This window comes from Uloborus diversus, chromosome 3 (genome assembly GCF_026930045.1).
Source record: "Uloborus diversus isolate 005 chromosome 3, Udiv.v.3.1, whole genome shotgun sequence".
Taxonomy (NCBI): Eukaryota; Metazoa; Arthropoda; class Arachnida; order Araneae; family Uloboridae; genus Uloborus; species Uloborus diversus.
The window spans coordinates 46,041,579-46,062,624 of record NC_072733.1 but is presented as its reverse complement, the minus strand read 5'-3'; the positions used below and the strand labels follow the sequence as shown (position 1 = coordinate 46,062,624).

General features: G+C 31.3%; 1 protein-coding gene across 1 annotated transcript in view; it reads right to left on the bottom strand.

The window, feature by feature from the left end:
- Nucleotides 1-21,046, bottom strand: part of LOC129218726 (neuroligin-4, X-linked-like) — an 86,968-nt gene that overhangs the window by 32,275 nt on the left and 33,647 nt on the right. The window contains exons 3-4 of the mRNA XM_054853048.1: nt 10,770-10,955; nt 132-927 (exon numbers count right to left, since the gene is read on the bottom strand). Coding sequence (XP_054709023.1) covers nt 132-927; nt 10,770-10,955 — 982 coding nt within the window. The remainder of the gene's footprint in view (nt 1-131; nt 928-10,769; nt 10,956-21,046) is intronic.

Sequence of the window (21,046 nt, the reverse complement as noted above, 5' to 3'; positions counted from 1 at the left end):
TTGGTTCATTTTTCATATTTAAGCCTCATGTAGCAATGTTAAACATGCAATATGATGTTCAAATTATAGTGACAATTGTGAAGCTTGATTTTAATTTCTTAAACAGTTACATAAAATCCTTATTTACTCACCCATTTCTGGCGAAGTTCACCCAATATGTCATCACTGCTTCAGATAATAGTACTTCACTTTGAGTATAATTTTTAGAGAAATGTCCTAGACTACTTATTAGAGGAGCTCCAAAAATAAATTGGAGTTCTTCTCCTGGTAAACATCCTTGCCTTTGGGGATACTTACCATCCTCAGCTTGATAATTAAAAACATAAAAATATGCTTTGCGTGGACTCATTGAATGATAATTAGCAGATTTTATAATAGGAGCCACGACAAGAGCATCACCTAATGCGTCTAAAGTACCATCTAGCACATTAATATCATGTTGGACTGCTTTAGTCCAGTCTGTGTACTCGTTGACTATAGTAAGAAATATCTCTTGGAGATGATAATTAAAGATATTTCTAACTAGAGTTCTTAAAAGTTTGTCTCTGCGCTGTATATCAATACCGACTTTTTCTTCCTTTTCCGATATGTGATAGTAAGATTCGACTTTGGTGACACCGAACATCAAATCGAACAACCCGAATTGCTGCTCATCGGCTAGTTCCTCCATCATCGAAACGGGCTCACTTTGAACTACGATGCCATCAATGGTTGGACCAAATGCTGTCAGAAACATAGGAACGGTGACTTGGACCCTTAAAATATCTGTGGCAGATCTCTGACGCAGACATTCGAGGAGAGCTGCAGGTTTGGCTGTTGGGCAACCAAGGGTTCTTGCAATTTGGCGCGCATAGAAATTTGCGTCACGCGCTATTGCCCAAGGGCTTAAGGCCGATCCGCTCATCATGATGGCTCGATGAAAGAGGCCTGCAGGGAAGAGAGTGGAACCTACAAATGCTATTTTATTACGTCTTCTTTAGAAACCTTACAAATCACTTGAATTCTGATCGATTAATTGTTATTATTTTTAAAATAAAAGTCAATTTTTACCACGCTTACACCACTAGAAATGGAAAACAGAGGTCATAATACAGTGCCGGCAAAGGAATCTACATTTGTTGGCAAATTAAACTTTACATGCAAACTTCCTGTCGTGATTTTATTGGCATGCTCCCTAGTGATTTATTTAGCCAAATACTGAATATTCGGCCACAACCTAGGTCGAATATTCGGTATTCCGCCAAATCACAAGGGAGCATGCCAATAAAACCAGGACAAGAAGTTTAAATGTAAAGTTTTTAAAATTGCCAACCAAATGTAAAGATTCTTTTGCCGGCACTGTATATTTATAGTACTATTTTTAATAATGATGTAAGTAATAAAAAAAAGGATTCATGGTTTGTTTGTGCTAATATTTTTTGTAATTCAGACCAGAATATAAATGATTTGTAACGAAGCAATAAACAAAACACATATACACTGCAAAGTATGCTTTGAAAATACACAATTGAAGCAGTGAGAAGCAAATGGATGTAAGTGCCAAAATCAAAAATTTGGATATAACCAAAGCAAGTGGCATAATTACCACTCCTCTGTTTTGGGGAAAACATAGTACTAGTAGTTCGGGTAATTGCTATTATACAGCATGATCTAGAAAAAGGTTTCAATGAACCTAGGATTGGAACTTTAACGCTTTTTACTCGAAAGGTTAAAAAATGTCCACTTACATCCCTTTGTCCTCTCAATTTAAGAAAATAATTCTTTAAAGATATATAGATATACAGGACAGTACAGTAAAAACCATTTTCCTTTTTTCCTCAGGGTATTTAATGATAAAAGATCTATTGCAGGAATTAGTAAGAAGTAATACAAAGTAATTATAATTTACAATTGGCTTTTTCTCCACATGTAAATGCTTTTAACGTACTTTAAAAATACTGATCTGTAAATAAAAATCTGAGAATGATTTAAAATCAAGTATCTGCGATGTGGAAAAAAATATTTCGGGGATTTTTGAAAGAAAGGAAAATATGAAGTTCGCTGTTTTTACATGAACTTTTACATAACCGAACGTTTGTCAGTCCTTATGAATATTTATTGTGCTACGAAGATCATTAATATGAAGTTTATTTTGAAACAGTTGTTTCCTAATCTGTCAATATCAAAAGAACTCAAGTGTAGTTTCCAATTGGTCATTACTTAATAGTCTTTAAAGATGCTAATATTATTTAATAATGTTCTTTAAAAATTATAATAATACGTTCCTGGGAAATTTTCTATCAACTGGTAAGACTCTACTTCATTTTAAAATGCATATTTTGTGGCCATAGTGTGTGAGTGGAAAATGCCAAATATATTTCTATAAAACACACATGATTACACATGCTTCATATTGCAGCCTCAGAGCGAGAGCAAGACATCTAACAACTGTAGAACATTTATTTATATCCTATTGTTGCCCTGATGCGACAGTACATTAAAAAAATAACCTATCTAAAATATCATTTTACCGTTCCGTGAAGCTGTAAGAATTTATATTAAAAAGCATCAACGGTGTGTATACAGGAATATAGCACATTTCATTTGATATGTAATAAACACGTACAAATATTAAAAAAATAATAGTACTGTAATCAAGCCCAGTTATTTTTTTTAACTAATTTTAATCAAGTTCAACTTATGGCATTAAAAACTGTTCTCAGACTTCTATGTAGTACTTTAAAATAATACATTGATTCAATTCGTTCAAAAACTCATTTGTCTAAAAAAGAAATTCATAGAAAATTATTCCGATAAATTATATTTTTATCTTTTGACCTAGTAATGAAAGATTAATATCTTTCAGCGATAAACATAATTCAAAAATGTTATAAAATAATCATATCCGGTTATGTCGCTGCTACTTTTTAATAATAAAAGACTTTCTGAAGAAAGATGCCGGGAATACTAGTGAACTCAATGAAGTCGAAGAATTCGTGTTACCTGCTGTAATGTATCACATCCCTCAGAAAAAAAAGAATTGCAGGAGTTCCTGTGTTTTTAATTCGAAAGTAAGAAGAAATTGAGTGTCTTGTAAGTAGAAAGAAAACAAATGAATGCCTGTCTTGAATGTTATCCATGTGATGTATGGCCCCTGTTGGAAAGATTTCCATGTTCTTTCTTTTTTTCCCACTTTTATAATAATAATGTATTAAATTGAACCTCATGTAACAGGAAATGAAATCGAAAGAAATGTATTTGCATACTCGTTAAAAAACAGTAACACGTGAATAATTGATCTTAAACGCTTTAAGACACTCATTTTGATCGTCAGAATTATGAATGTTTGATACAGTTAAAGTATTAGTTAATAAGCTTAAATATCATATTTTTAAAAAAAACTAATATTTCTGAATAAATTATTTAATTCCAGTCTTCCAGTCATTCATCTAGAGAATATATTTTAGAATTGTCATACGTTTACCTTTTTAGGCATTAATGCTGATGAAAATAATGCAACGCTTTATATGTACAAAATATATTAGTGATTAAAATCCTGAGAAACAATTTCTCCTGGGTTGGGCTTACGAAGAAAAATAATTCTATGTCTTAAATTTATTTTTAATGAGAATCAGCCTAAATACATATGATGAAATTTTGTAGCTAATGTCTATTTAATAGATTTGCTTTTTAATCTGAATTTGGAGTTAAAGATAAGTGTATTTGATGATACTGAAAAAATTGTTATAAAATATGTAACAAATCTACAGCGGCACAATTTTGCACATTTGCTTCAGAAATGCGATGTTAGAACTAAATTAAGGTTAACTTATTGTCGATAGACGAGCTTAATACGAATCTAATATTATAAGTTGTAACACGTTTTAAGAACTGGTCAGTTTCCTTTTTAAAAATCTATTAATCAGAAGACGGTGCAAATAAGTATGAATGCCTTTTTCAGCAACCGTTTTTCTAAGTTCAACTCTATAAACAACATTGTTTTTTGTCATACATTACTGAAAATGCCAAGATACTTTTTCATTTCCTAAAGGTTATTTCCCAAAGATTTCAGTTTTACTGATTGTTGTTGAGCTGTACCTCAACTTAAATTAAGTTTTACAAGGAAATTTAACCAATTTAACGTTAAGTTGTACTTACCAGTAATATTGCAAAAAGCTCTTTTCTTTATATAAGTAAGTAAAACAAAATATTTTTTGCGTGTACTTTGTGCTATTTCTATGTAGTTCTTATTGCATGAAATATTTATGTATTTTGTTCATAACTCTTCTTTGATGAAAATTTAAGAGCAATCAAATGGAGAGCAATGTCATTAATTTATGACACTTTTTTCGGAGAGGTATGTGTGTCGGATGGGCAAACAAATGAAAAAATTGTCTTTATGTTTCATCGCAATGTCTAATACTAGAAGAAAACTACGCCATTACTGCAAAAATATACGATAGGTGCATTTAGTCTATAAAATCTAAATGTCAGCATGGAAGCAACATAGGAAAAGATTTCCTCTTTTGAAACTTTTTTTTTTTTGACATAATCGTTGATTGATGATAATTCTTTCTTTTTTTAAATTTGGTTCTCATGGAATCTGGGGAGTGATTAGTACATAATCCGTGTTTGGTACAACCAACTATTTATTAAATACACTGCCAAAAAAATTATGTGCACTTGAATAAAGACAACAAATATCCGAAGAATTCTTAAAATGCTACAGCCATCCAATGCATACCGCCAAACATTGCTCAATTGAATCAAAATGTAAAAAGCAACTATATCGAAATAAACTCTTTGATCCAACTTTCTTGGATTTATTCTTCACCGAAGAGCTTAAGCAGACGGTTTATCATTATCTGCAGCTGTCTCCTTTAATTTGAGATTCCATACTTTCTAAACCCAAGGTAAAAGCTTAGTTATGTGTACTTTTTAAAATAGAGCATACTTTTAGCAATGGAAAACAGTGTTTGGATTTAATTTTGAAGCTTGAATTTGTAATATTCATTTTTATGTTGACTTTGTAGAACGTCTAAAAAGCATTGCTTAGGGCTGAATTACAAATTCAGTTTCTAATTTTATATTTTATAATGATAGTAGTAAAAACAATGGAATTTTTTTCGACAAATTTTCTTCGAAAAAATCTAATTGCTAACAATAAATGTAGAACATTGCACTTTTATTGATTTTCTTTACACAAACAGATATATTCATTTTTATTCAAAATAAAAATTTTGCTCAGCCAGTTGTATAGTGTACTGTAGTAATTTTGTCGGAAAGTGACAGAGGCAACCTAGGAAGTCATGGAAATGGTTTCCATGTTTTTCTTTTCAGCTTTGGAATCGACACATTTTTTTTTTTGAAGCTGACATATTTTTCTTCAAAAAGGTTTAAAAAAACACCTTTCAATTTTTTGGTGTACCGAATACGATAGCTCAGATTGTTTAGTACTCAAAAGTGTTTCCCGTATGAATCCTGCTGAAACATTTTCTTATGACTGCTACCAAGATGGGCAAACTGGTTTATAAAAAATAATTTCAGTACATTTTCATGTCATCATTTCATTTATTTTGTAATATTTTTACTTGCCTCAAATATAAGACCTAAAAATTTTGATTTTTTTAATGAAAACGAGAGGAAAAAATCTAACAGAAAAACTCCTCTGATGCTTTTACTGTTAGGCAGTAAGAATTGAATAAGTTCATGAAAAAAGACAGCCATTATGGCAATTTATTTAGTAAAGGTGCTAAATTGCATACCTTTGTCTTAATTTTAAGAGCAATTTTCCATTATTGCACCCCATAATAATGGAAAGCAACATTAACCTCAAGTACGTATTCATTAGTTTACTTGATTAATCTTGACTTCCTAAAAGTCATTATTTCAGTCTCGCACTTCAGAAAAAGCCTGCCATTTGAATTGTCCTTATTTAGTTCTCTGTCGTTCGAACCTCAGATTTATTATTATAGTTTTGTGGGTAATTTCATCTGAATGAGGAGCTGATACTGATAAAAATTCTTTTGACACCAAGTGTCTGTTATAAATTATTTTTAAGCTATTTTTTTAAGAAATGATACGAAAGCTTCCCCTTTTCTGCCGATACTTGGAAGCGTCTTAAGAGTTGAGCATTAATTGCTTGGAAGAGAAATACCAACATTTTGATGCAAAAGATAGTGTATGGAGTCTTTAAAATAAAATTAATACCTTTTTAAGATTTACTATCAGAAACGGTAGAATAATATTTTGAAAATTAATGAAAATGAATACGTGTATTTTTGTTGAAACTGTCATTTGTTCATCACAGCAATAAAGTGAGAAAAGCTGGTAATGTATGTTTAATATGCTTTAAACACATTTGTGCTGCGTAAATAAAAATTATTTTTCTGCGAAATTTGCAACTTGAGTTATGTTTTGGTTTTGTAAATTATTATATAATGGTCTACATTGAAATGGTTCGTTGAAGTATTATATACTTAATTGAAATGTCAGAAAACACTGATGCTACAATTTCAAATGTTTGCCTGACTGACATAATAACTAGAACATACATTTAAAATTTCCTGTACTAAAAAATGAGGGGGCTATAAAAAGGTTTTCTGTTTTTTTTTCAAACGTTATGAGTTACAAAAAATGACTCTTCACTTATCACCTAAAAATTTAAAGAAAAGATCCAATGAAAGCAGAACCAACTATGCAATCATTCATAGAAATTTAAAAAATGCTACACATTATGTTACAAGCACGTATTGCAATACCTTGTAATACGTGCAAAAACGTTTTAAACAATTGAAAAAGTCAATGAATCATAACGTCGTTCAATGAAGGACGTTATTGGTCAAACACTGCATTTTTGAGCATGAAAAACGCATGGAAATTCGCTATAATTAATTTGAAAACATTAATTTCACCGGTGACAGAAAGCGATCGTAATGCTTCGGTAACAGACGAGCAAATATAAAAGAAAATTTACTGACTTACTAAGATGAAAAGGCTGAGTTTTTGAATCATAGTCAAATATCATTAAGGGAAAAAAACATGCCTGTCTAGTGACCGATTCCATCAAATATCCATTATTTGCAATGTCTTCAGTGGCTGAACGTGTTTTTATTTCATTGTGTAATGTGAAACTTGTTGGCTAATTAGAATAATTCAATCAATATTTTGACAATATAAGGGGATCAATAAAAGATAAGAGTTAGTTAAGTGCAGCATTTCACGAAAATTGGACCTACAACCAATTCAAACGTACCAACTACAATTTAGCAAATGTTAATACTTAGCACGTTCCAATTTTGGCACTCCCCTTGTGCTTAGCTATTCTTAAAGTGCTCCAGTTCTTCTTTGTTTATATATAATCATTTACATAAATCATCATTTGAAAACGTTATTCACGCCTGACATTAATAAGGTTAATTTCTTCTTGTCGAATTTTCCTTCGCAATAATTGCAAAGGTAGTCCACTCAAATTTACGACGATCGCATATATATGCACGTAAGGGTCTTAAAAAAAAAAGAAAAACTCAACATGCATTCGAGGATGAGTAAAATGGAAAATTAGGCCGATTTTTTTTTTTTTGGCGAATACAATATTTCCTTTACTATGTAAAAGGAAGTAAAAACCGTCATCTGGCAGTACACCAGTGGAAAGGTAGTCTGCTGACGCAGTAAACATGATTAAAATGGTGCTCCGTATAGAAAGTTACACTACGTCAGCTGGCGACCTTTCCACCTGAGTACAGCCAGCTGACAGCCATTTTTTATAAAAGTAACTTATAAATTAATATCTCATAAGTTCCCGAGCAAGAGGAAATAATTTATTTTATTTTTTTTTTTTTTACAAGTTCATGTAGCCAACTGACGCATAATCCACCGCGACTCAACCATTGACGTTGTTTTTTTTTGTTTTAGTTTTACGTCAACTACTTACTGACAAATTTTCAGGCGGAAGTAAATGATTAATTTTTTTATATATTTTTTTACATGTTTGCGCTCAAACAGCTACTTAACCCACCTATAGCGCCGCAGTATACGTTCCCTAGCTTCTTTTACACGTTTAAAGGAAACATTTCTGAAGTTTTCAGCCGAGAGGAGATTGGTAGCAAAAAAACTGCCGCTGGCTCTCGGACTAAAACCCTTCGACAAAATTAAGCTTCTATAACATGCATGTTTGCAACAAAACACCATGATTCATATTTCAATTTCAAATTTTTTAAGGGGTCTAAGGACCCTTAACCTTCAAAATTTTAGATTTTCTGAAAACAATATATGTTATGCATAGTTTAATTCTGAACAATTTGATACCTTATTTATTACCATAAGCCAAAAACTTTTCAAGTTATCGTAAAAAAGCGTAAACTTTCCTCGTAGAGATTTATGTTAACAGCCGCTGTTTAAGCCTCTTTTTCTCAGGTGCCAGTTTCTTCGGTTTTCTCATTTTGCGCGCATGATATCTCAAAAAGTTTCTTATATATTTCCGAAAAACTTTTAATGTATGTTTATCTGGTTTATATTTATGACCTGAACCTAAATTTATTTATTTTTTTAAAATTATTTATTTATTTTTTTGAAATTTTATAAGTTAATATCGAAAATTTCCAAAACTTTGGGCAAAAATATATATTTTTTTTAAATATTAACTTTTATTTTTAGTTAAAATTTAGGTTCAGGTCATAAAAATTTACCAGACAAACATGCATGAAAAGTTTCCAAGAAATATATAAGAAACTTTCTGAGATATCATGCGCGCAAAACCAGAAAACTGAAGAAACCGGCACCTGAGAAAAAGAGGCTTAAACAGCTGCTGTTAACATAAATCTCTATGGGGAAAGTTTACGCATTTTTACGATAACTTGAAAAGTTTTTTCGTATGGTAATAAATAAGGTATCAAAGTGTTCAGAATTAGACTATGAATAACATATATTTTTTCCATAAAATCGACAATTTCGAAGGTTAAGGGTCCTTAGACCCCTTAATATTTTCCACACTATACAGTAAACGATATTCAATTCAGTAAGCGCGTTGTTTTACAAAACAGCTGTTCAAAAGGAAGAAAAAATAGATTTCTCTTTAGACACTTTATTTAACTAAACTTGCATATAAAAATATTCCGAACTTTTCCGTACTCCAGCCTTTTAAGCCGACTTATCTCTTTCATTATAAAATCAAGGAGGGATCTAAAAGAAGATAACAACTTTATCAGATCTAACTGAATAAACGTTGCCTCCAAAAAGACTGGCTTTCATCTTCACTAACGGTTTCAACTGAAGATAGTCTGGAGAACAGTCAATGCCGTTGATTACCCTTTCTAGGGAAGAGTCACGTAACCGTCTCTTAGAGTTGTTGACATTCAACTAAAGCAAGAATATCAAACAATGTATTGATCAGTGCAGAGGAAGGATAGAGGGACTGATAAAAAGAGTTAGACGCATAAAATAGGTTTGCTATTACGCTACAAAACATAAGGATTTTACTTAAACCCGGCTAATTATAGAGGACAGGTATGCAAAGGAGTCACTGTTATAATTTCGTCTCATCGGGGAATTTGCGATTAGTTTGACCCTGTTTTTAATTAACAACTTGGTTTTCATCTTTAGAGAACGCTATATTTAATCATGGATTATTTTATTCTGTTGGATACTTGTAGTTTTTGCAAATTTTGTTGTTGCTATTAGTTTTAATTACCCGATCTTATGATGCAAAACCATCTTTCGGAGAGATTAATATAAAATGAACATTTGATCATTTGATTGGGTTTTATTTATCACTCAAGTGTTTAGAGAATGTACAACCTCTGCCAAAAAAAGCAAAATTGAACTCTAAAACTATAAAATTTGCTCCTACTTTTGTCTCTGCTGAACGGAAATTTTGAATTTTTAGCTATTTAAGATACAATAAGTAACCTATTTTTATTCGAAAAATGCAATGATTTTTTCTAAAATCATACCAAAGACAACTAATGTAAGGTAACTTGTGAATGAATATTCTAATCCAACTGTATGATTTAGAAATAATCACTGTCTCAAAAATTAGAGCATGGCGCTTGTACACGATTCGGAGAGTTATAGCTTTTATGTGACATTTTAGTCCTGTCCACGAACAACCCAGCTCTATTAAATGAGAGACAAATTACTTCTATCGATCATAAAAAATAAACGAAAAAGAAAAAAGAAAACATAAAAACTAGTACTATTTATATATTGTTTCTTAACATAGCTATCAATGGTGCTCAACTATTGTAAGTATGTACATTGCACATGATATACAGCGTAAGAAGCTTTTCCTGATTATAGAGAATTCGACGTTTATCATGTTTATATATTTTGCCAAAGAAGTGGCTTAAAACTCTTCGTCAAACGTTTTGTTCTATCATAACGTTGTCTAGTGTGTAATTGTGATTTTTCAGCAAAATAAGCAATTAATAATACGTATTCACTGAATAATTTCGGATGTGCTTCATTTCTCTGCAGGTGAAAAGCTGTGACTCCACGCAAATAAAAAAGGAGAGAACTCGAGATTTTCAAACTCTTCATTTTAATTTTTGTTGCTAAGTTAGAAACGAGTTATTTTTATTTTTTCACATTTTAGAACAAAAAATTTCTTCCCTTGAACAAATGTTTCTTTCTGTTCTCAATCTCAAAAACAAAATGTACACGACGTCGACCATAGAAATAATTTGTGCTGATTTCTAACATGGACATATTGACAAAGATAATAACATTCCCAAGTATTCATATTATTTACATTAAAAAACAATTGTCTAATATTAAACGGAGTTAATAGTTACCTTTCGCCATTGGAGACAGCACAAGAAAATTGACACAAGCAGCGCCATGACCATGTCCTAAAAGAGTGACGTTTTTCGGATCCCCTCCAAATTCAGCTATGTTCTCTTGAATCCAATGTAATGCAGCTACTTGATCGGTTAGCCCATAGTTACCACGAGCGGAGCCTTCCATCAAGGGCAAGAAACCTAAAAGCAAGAATATAACTGTTGCAGATGATATTTTTCACAATATATACTGATAGCCTGGTTTATTATTCTAATTAATGAAATGTATATGAGTGAATTATTTTTATCACATTATTAGCGAGGGTGCATGAAAATGTTATAGAGGCTATAACGAAGAAACGCGACGTGTTAGACACCCATATCATTAGGCAATTTCGGTTGCAATTAAATAAGTAGCTCCAAACACGTAATAGTATTCATGTTAGAAAAATCGTGTCACACAGTGTTATAATTAATTCAAAAAAAAAAAAAAAAAAAACTGAGTTACATTTTTCTTGATAAATATGCTTTACGAAAGAATGTCTTATTCTATGGAAAAGCTAATATTGTGTTAAAATAAAGAGTTTTGTTTTTCATTATTAATATAAACGAATATTAACTATTCAATAAAGTTCAATTCAGTAAGCAAAACTCAACAAGTGTTGCGCTAATTTGATTTAGTCTTGCTTAATTATTCATTCTGGTTTTAATTACGAGACATAAAAATAAATTGAGACTTTTTACATGTTTTCCATTTAAAGGTTAAATGAAAATTTTAGTTATTTTTGTTAAAAAGAAATTACAGTGTATTAATTACTTTAAATTAAAACTTTAATGTAAGTTTATCGCATTATTTGAGTATGACGCCTTTGATATTTTAATAATAAATGCTCATAACATATGCACGTAACGATAGAGAGATAGATAGGAACATCAGGGAGTATGGAATAATATTTTCATTAAAATACTGAACTATACATTTGATTCACAAACATATCAACTGCTGCAAATTTTAACTAGTTGCGACAATCTGTACTTCAGTAAACGTAACTAAAACACACACATACACACACACACAAACGTTAATAAGACAAAATATTTGAAATAATTGGGTGGTTCGGGTAATGATAAATAGCGGGACAATAATAAAGAAAATTGATCAAATTAATAAGGAACAAATTTTAATGAGACAATAGGAACGTTAACATAAAACTCAAACTTCGGTCACTGGGACAATACCGCAGTTGCTTAGCAGAAAACCTAATATTAACTTGAGGAGTGAAGACAAGATGTGTCATATAATAAATTCTACTAAGTCTTGATAATAATCTCTTTGCAAAAAAAAAGAAAGAAAAAGAAAATCAAGCAAAAGTATGCATCTGTATAAATTTACTGGAACTAAAATTGCGCGGTTAGAATTCAAACAACATCGATTGTTAGTAAACTAGAAAATTACCCATCACGGTATAACGGATGCTTTTTACTACCGAGATTGGCCATCAAAATAGATGTGTTCTCAACTGTGTCTTTTGGAGAGGTTAAAAAAGTTTGATTACTGCAAACGAAGGTTAAGACTCGCGCTCTTATAAAACTGGTCAATAAATCAAAGTTCTTAAAAACTTCGTTGCTGTGGCTTAATGCAGAATAGGAATCTGTTCCTACAGTGTAACCAACCTATGAGATGGAAAAGGTAAAATCCGGTTCATAGGCGGACATTGACGCATCTATTAGTTTTCAGGGAAACAACCTTTTGAAAAATGAAATTACTAAATTTTAGGTGATCCAACAATGAAATAATGCCCTCACTCTAATCATTCATAACCTATGGTTTCTTACTAAGTAAAATATTGACAGACATATACATGTACATTCATTTTTTTCATGAGCTTCATTGTTGGTGACATCAGAGCGTTTCTAGATCAATGATTATTGGTATTATGGGGGAGGGTGGCCCAAAGCGGGTAGGTCTTCCTATGCCATCCCCCCCCCCAACCCCATGATGTGTGAGCGGCGATGCATACGTACGTCGTGTTTACATGAACACCCCCGAGTTTTCAGCAGTCCCAGCGAAGCAGCAGTGAAACGGCATGGTGCGACCAGGCTTAAAATAAAAAAATGATACATTTCTAACGTATCAGTAAGTTTTTTAACTTATGATAAGAGTAGGGAGATAATGGGCGTTCTTCGCCAAGAGGGAGACTGGGGATCGTGCACGTGCAACTCACTCCCCCTCTCACCTTGGGTAACACCGCCATCCCTCCCCACCGCCGTCCCTCCCCTTGTGCCTGGAACTTGAAGAAGATAACGAAGGGTTTTCGCGCGTCCACGTTTTCGCACTTAGTCCTTTTTTTTCCCCTTATAATCTTTTACAAGGACATTTCCGCGCGCTTTTTTCCCGCGCATGACATGCCCAATCACGCGTGATTGACCATGTCAACTTGCGCGAGCTGCGAAAACGACATCGGCATTCTTTGTGATGCAAAGTTCTGGCGGATGATGTGGAAAGCTATTTTTTTGGAAGTCAAATTATAAGTCATGCCATATCCTGAAACTTAAATTTCAAGAATACCAACTCAACTCCACTCAGAGTAGTCTTCGACAAATTTTGAGAAGGATCTTGATGTTCACATATGGTTTGAATTTATCTTTATTTATTTATTAATTTTATTTTATTTTTTACTCTTGTGAAATGATTGTATTCAAACAGATGCGTTGAGCTCATTGGTTCTCTCATCCATTTCATTTAGCATTCTCATTCGTTGATAATTTCACCTTTTGTTTAACGCATCCTTCGAAAGTATAAATTTGATGTGGTTACTTCGAAAGATCATTTGGTGGTTTAAATTCCATTCCGATCGTGACGGGAGGTTTTCTGTGCTGAAGTTAACTTCTACTGAAAAACTTTTTTGAACAGTTGAAAATTTTAACTTGGTGTTTTAAATTTCTTTAGAGTTTTTCTAATGGAAAATCATAGGGAAAACTCGAATATAGTTGATGATGGTGTGAGTCGCGAAGATGTTTTATCATCACATGTAAGTATTTATTTTTGAGTGTGTTATGTGATAATTCTTTTGTTGAAATATTTAAGAGTCTTAGCTAATATGGAAATAATATAATAAATGATTTTGGGTAAAGATTTTATCAATTTTTTTTATTTCAAAAGTGCGAGTACGAAATATTCATTCATTAAAATTGATTAATATTTGCACAGGATGTGCTTTACTTGAAGGTTAGCGCTTATTTGATAATTATCTTATTTTAATATTCTAAAGAAGCTTGTTAGTTTAGTGGAAAAATTGTACATGCCGAATTTTGGTAGCGGAACGGTAAACGATATTGTGTGTGCTATATTTTTTAAGTGAACTTTTATAAAAATTTCAACTTTTGGATTCTTGTCTTATTGAAAGAATTGAATATGATGTAAACAAGAGTTTTGTTTTCACGTTTTATGTATTTATTTACATTTCATTTGAGATTAAATTTAGATGATGAAATGATGTTGAGAAAGTATATAGCATGAAACTTCATATGTGTTAGTGTTTTAAATGATATTTTCGATGATAGAATTGACTTAAATAAAAAAAGTTTGTAATAATTTTTGATTTATTATTCTTTTATATCTTTTATAGGTATGTGCTTCATGTGGGGAGCAATTTAGTTCAAATTCAAATTTGAATCAACACCTTAAGACTCATTCAGGGATGAAACCATTTAGTTGTATGGAATGTAATGCTTCCTTTGGGCGTGAGTCTACTTTGAGAAGTCATCAAAAGATACATTATTGAAAGAAGTCTTATAGATGTGAAAAGCGCGACATGCTATTCGATGAAAGAAAGCATTTGAATCTACATATTAAGGAGCATGGTCCCTCATTCATATGTCAAGAATGTGGAAAGTCATTCAAGTGGAAATCTGCTTTGAATCGTCATTTGAAGATTCATAGTTCTACTACCAGCTTTGCATGTTCGAAATGTGACAGAAAGTTTAAACGAGAGGATAGTTTGAAAAGGCATATCCTGACACATGGACGAAGCTATACATGTGATCAGTGCGGAAAAGTGCTTGCTAGTAAATCTACCCTTTTGCATCACGTTCGAGTTACAAACTCATGTCCCAAAGAGATTAAGACCTATTCGACAAACTGCATTCGGTGTTTTTGCTACGGAGTTTGTAACACCTGCTCCTCAAAATTCTCAAGACATAAAAATGGGTTTTAATGAGTTAAGACTCCAAATTATTCAAATATTGGAGGATGAAATAGATGAAAAACGAAGCATTAAATGGTGCATAGTAATGAAGGCTGTGCTGAGTCGTTATGTGGGTGATTATGATGATGATGATGATAGTTTGATTACTTCTTATTTTAGAAGTGCAATGCGAATAGAACATGTTAAGGACACTATCTTAGAACATTTGAATGATGCTATTGGTCAGGTTGAAAATGCCGTAGAGGTGTTTATACAACTTGGATCTGGGTGGACGTTAGATCATATTGTCAGTGTGGAAGTTCAAACTGCGAAATACGCACTTTTAGCTAAGTAGTAAATTAATAAGTTTTATAAATGAATTACCTCTATCCTTCAAAAAGTATCTGTTATCCTTTAAGGCACTTAAACTTGTTTTATTGCTTTGCATTGTATATAGTTGATGTTTTGTGCTTTGAAAGTAATCTTTCATATATTTCTACATGCGTTTTCTTCAAAGCAAGCTTTAGAATGCCTGTATTTTGTTTGTTTCACTGTATGGTATTGTAATAAAGTTTGAGTGAGAATATGATTTTTGTGATATTTCAATAGATTGGCACACATAAAATATTTCGACATATACTAAGAAAAAGTTGAAAATTATGATAGTAAATCTTAAACAAGATAATGGGTTGAAAAATAATATACAGTCACATTCACATGCTGAAATTCATAAGTATCAATACTGGATTCGATATTGGAGAAAACCTTAAAGACTTGTAAATTCTAATATGAAATGTGAGCGCTCTTTCTCAACTATGTTGTTCTCTCAATTGATAAAAGACACTCACCTGTTCGTAAACCATTTCGACCTATGTGTTACTGAGCGTGTAATAGTTTTTAATTTTCTTAAATTCAAAGTTAATTGCATGATTATATTAATTGCTAAAAATGTGATATTTTCGCTTATAATTTCGATTGATGAGTAAAGTTTCATTACAAGTTCCCTCACATGATTGAACAATAACATGATAATTGGATATTTGAAAGCTTGAGTGAATGATTTATAAGTATCTTAAATATTATTATTATTATTATTATTATTTGTAATGCATGTGTGCTAATTAATACTGAGAGTGCAAAGAGTAAATGGATTAGCGATATTCGTTATTAATACAAAGAGTAAAGTGATTGCTAGTTTTAAATTTAATTAAATCATTGCGTTTGAAGATTCAGTTGAAAAAAATTTATTTTGTAAGTTTGAAAATTTTTGAAAAAAAAATAGTTTTGCGAAAAAAGATTGAAAAGAAAAATAATAATATGTTACAAAAATATTATTATTGTTTGTTTTGAAAAAAATATTTTTACGGAAAAATTTATTTTTGTAAGATTAAAAATTTATTTTTATATGATTGAAAAAAAAAATTGATTTTTTTTTTTAAATTAGTGGAAAAATATTACAAGTTTGAGAAATTATTTCTTAAAAACATTTTATATGATTGAAGAAGAAAACAATATTTGATTTTATTTTCTAAGTAGAAATATATTACAAGTTTGAAAAAATACTGTTTTGAATCAAAAATCTGTTTTTTGAAAGAAATATTCTTACAAGTTGGACATTTTTTTATCAGTTTGAAATGAAAAAGAAATTAATTCGAAACTACGAATTAAAATCTAAAATTTTGTTTGGAAAACCTGGAATCAGGCTATTGACGATCTATGATTGATATTTGAGAAACGTGAACTAATTTTAATTGGTCAGAAACATAGATGTCACTTGTAAGATGTGCTGGTTAGGGGTGAATAATACTCGCACGTCGGGTTTGTTATCTGTTATTGGTAAAGGGGTAGATAACAATATTGATAACGTCATTTCCTCACTTCGTATCGATGTGTGTGGACGATCCGAAGTTTTTTGGGATTACGGTAGCTTTTTTTCTCTACTGCCGCGCTGATGCGACGATATCCTGGCATGTCTTCTGCCATCTAGCCGTATGCAGCGATTTCAAATAAAACATGCGTGTTGTTGTAATTTGTGAGATTGAGTTATAATTAACAATCCACTTATTACAATTTCATTCATTGTTTTTGAATAACATCGCGATAGCTGGCACTTGAGGGATTTCACCCAAGAAAGGTAAGTCTTTTGTACTTAATTTTACTCAGTATTTAGTTATAACTTAATTTTGTCAAATTTTAGATTAAGTTTCTTAATTTAACGTATAGCTGACTATTTGAATGTTTCGTTCGAAAAGGATAAAGACTATAAAATAAATGATATCGATTTTGTTAAAGAAATTAGTTGGTTGTAAATTAATATTTTAGAAAAACCTGTAAACTCTCTTCTTTCCAAATAACTATATTGAACGTGATGTATTTTGAATATAATAGCGGGAACATTTTTCATCACTTTGTAAATGTATAAAAAATAGTAAAATGCATGGGAATATGTTAAAGTAAAATAAAATATTATTGTGAAAATGAAATAGTCAAAGTGAATCTAATTCATGTAAGTTGAAAATTTTTGTTTTATTCTAACAAGAGTGCTTGTATGAAAAAAATAAAGTAAAAACATGTGCGATAAAATGATTAAGTTAAATGCTAAGCGATAAAATGATTAAGTTAAAAACTAATGAAAAAAATAATTATTAGAGTTAAATAAATAAAATGTGATAAATTAAATGAAACTCTTGAAAAGCATGTGTAGTGATAAAATGTAACTTGAGCGCGAAATTTGCTTACATGAAAAAAATTATTTAAGATGATTTTTAAAATCCATGAAAATTTCTTAATGATAAGTGTTTATTATTGCTAAGAGTAAATTGATTGTAAGTTTTGAAATTAATTTTAGTAGAAGTTATTTTTCGATAAGTCTATTTTTAAAATTTATAGGATTGTGGACATGAAGTTTTGCTACTCGACTTATAATTTTAACATTTCTAGGGTCCATTGATGTTTAACATTTTTGTGTGATGTGTTTTATTTTACCATAGGTAAAAATAATTAAATAAAACTGAAATTTATAAATTGTAATGAAAATTCTGTAAATGAAATTAGTTGGATGTAAAGTAATATTTTGGAAAAGCTGTATACTCTCGTCTTCGAAAATAACTATATTGAACGTGATGTGTTTTGAATATAATAGCGGGAACATTTTTCATCACTTTGGTAAATGAATGATAAGTAGTAAAACGCGTGAGAATATGTTAAAGTAAAATAAAATATTATTGGGAAAATGAAATAGTCAAAGTGATTCTAATTCATGAAAGTTGAAAATTTTGTTATATTTGCGATATAATGAATAAGTTAAATATTAATGAAAAATAATTATTAGAGCTAATTAAATGGAATGTGATAAATTCAATGAAACTCTTGAAACGTATATGTAGTGATGGAATGTAACTTGAGTGCGAAATTTACTTACTGGAAAAAAAAAATATTTAAGATGATTTTTAAAAAATCCGTGAAAATTTGTTAATGATAAGGGTTAATTAATGCTAAGAGTAAATTGATTGCAAGTTTTGAAATTCGTGCAAAGAATCAAAGTTGTAAAAAAAAAAAAAGATAAAGTTTAAAATGCATGAAAAAAAAAAGAAAATCAAAGTTTAAAATATATTTCAAGTCCACAAAGCATTGAAATAAATCTAAAATCTCGAATGGGTTGTATTTAAATAAATCTTTACTTAAGTGAAACACTTTGTTATTATGAAAAATAATAATAATGATGATAGTTTCAAAATATGTGCTGAAATTCAGTTAATGATATGCCATGATTAGTACTAAAGAGTGAATTAACGGATGGTTTTAAAATTAATTGTAATATTCGTTGTCATGGTACAGATTCACATTAAGACTGAAAGAGGAATGGGAAATATAGCATATTGGTTAGCATACATTTTTGCTAACTCAAAGTTTGGGTGTTCGATTCCCAACCCTGACACTCTGTAAAATAAAAATAATTAAATTCATGGCAGTCCGGAAAAAATATTCAAAGTCCCGATAGATGGCGTCACGAACGTTCTTAATTTCGATTTTCGATTCCGAGTCACAACTGACAACAACTGTATTTATGTTGAGGACTGCATACTAAGTGCCTTGCCTCCAATATTTTTTTACCTATAGATGGCAGCACCATCACCGGATCGAACAGTTAATGAGAATTTAGAACTAGACCAGGAGCTAAAAGCTACCTGGTGGCAGCACCCCCAGAGGTATCGTTACGAACGTTCTTAAAAGTAAAAATCAAAACAGGTTGCCATCCTAAAAGTAAAAACTTAGTGTTGTCACCCGAAAAATAAAACATCAGTTGTCATGACAACAAGTGTTGCCATTCCCTAAAAGTAAAAACGACAAAGTCCAGTATGTTTGTAAATAAATAAAAAAACGCGGGAAAAAAGCGCGCGGAAATATCCTCGTAAAAGGTTATAAGAAAAAAAAAGACAAAGTGCGAAAACGCGGACGCGCGAAAACCCTCCGTTATCTTCCTCAAGTTCCAGGCGCGGGGGGAGGGACAGCGGTGGGGAGGGATGGCGGTGTTACCCAAGGTCAGAGGGGGAGTGAGTTGCACTTGCACGATCCCCAGTCCCCCTCTTGGTGCAGAACGCCCATTATCTACCTACTGATAAGTCTTAGACCAGCTTAATTTTTTAATTGTCAATAACATTACGTTCTTCTGACACCATCCACCTACAAACTGCGATAGTCTTTTCGTTTGTTTCTTTTCTAAATTTAAGGTTATAATTATTGAAATAACAAACGTGCTTTTGGGCAAAGCGGATATAGGATTTAATCATGTAGTTACTTTTAATTTCTTGATTCGCGTGTGAAGGGCCACGCCGTCACTATGTGCAAGGTCGTGCGGTGCATGACGGCCCCAGAGTCAGAAAGGCGCCGAGCTCTGCCGAACAAAAATGCTCCAAATGAAGGGGAAAAATAACCAAAAAAAAATAATAAAATAGATTTCCTCATTATATGTAATGGCGGTGGTGAAATTGTACTGCTCATTAAAACAATTAATCCGCCTCGCTGAGAATCTAAAAGGGAAAATTATTGGCTTGTTGTGTCTAAACATACTTTTCAAACGCGCAATACTTTACAATGAAAACAAGTGATTTTAATTAATGCATACATTAGCATTTTACTTCTTAATATGGAGACGTGAATGCTATTTCGATATGTCTACATTACACAAGGATGAGCAACGGAAGCGCAAGAAATTTGCTTTTCCCCATTTTGGTTCTTGCGGTGAATGTCTCGTTCTATAATTTTTGCAGTTATTGTCTTTTTGTGATTTTTTAATTCGTTTTAATTCCACCTTTCAATATTATCGTATATAAAAAAATTCTGTGAGCACATTTGCATGTTATTTAGATGTGCGTAAAATTAATATATTGTAGGCAATAATGTAGGTTTCCTTTTTAGTTCCGAAAAGTAACGAGTTGACCATAACTACTCGCCCCCACTTTTTATTTCTTTACCTATTTGTATAATAATAAAAAAAAGGTTTGGAGAAACTACGTATTTGTTTTGGATCTTAAGTTCAATGCCTTTTGTAACGGTTCCGTATTTAAGAATTTTTAATTTTACCGGAAATGATTTCAATTTCAGATATTAATTAGGAATTACCTCTACTTCAATTTAGAAATATATTTAGTACTCTGTCATTATGTTTTCACAGGCATAAAAGTTTGAATAGTTATTTGTCAATTAGAGAGAAATTTAGAGCGGTGTTAACTTTGATACTTAAAATATTGCCATAAACCAAAAACGCATTAGCATATAAAAGGCAGGGTTCTTCAAACCAGGCTCAGCCCGAAAAAACCCGCCCGGACAGGCATACTTGAAAAAACACAATATCTCGGTAAAGTGGGTTTTTCACAATTTTCTGAATTTTGAAATATTTTCTTCAGAAAAAAGTTAAATATTGATCAATACAAAGTCCAGAAATAGGCATCAAGTTTTCTGGACAGTATATCAAACATTAGAAATTTAAGCTACATAATAGTCGTTTCCCATTTTTTTTTAAGTACACTTGTTAGACTAAAATAAACAATAATTATTTTGATCAAAGTCCAAGATATATATATATATATATATATATATATATAT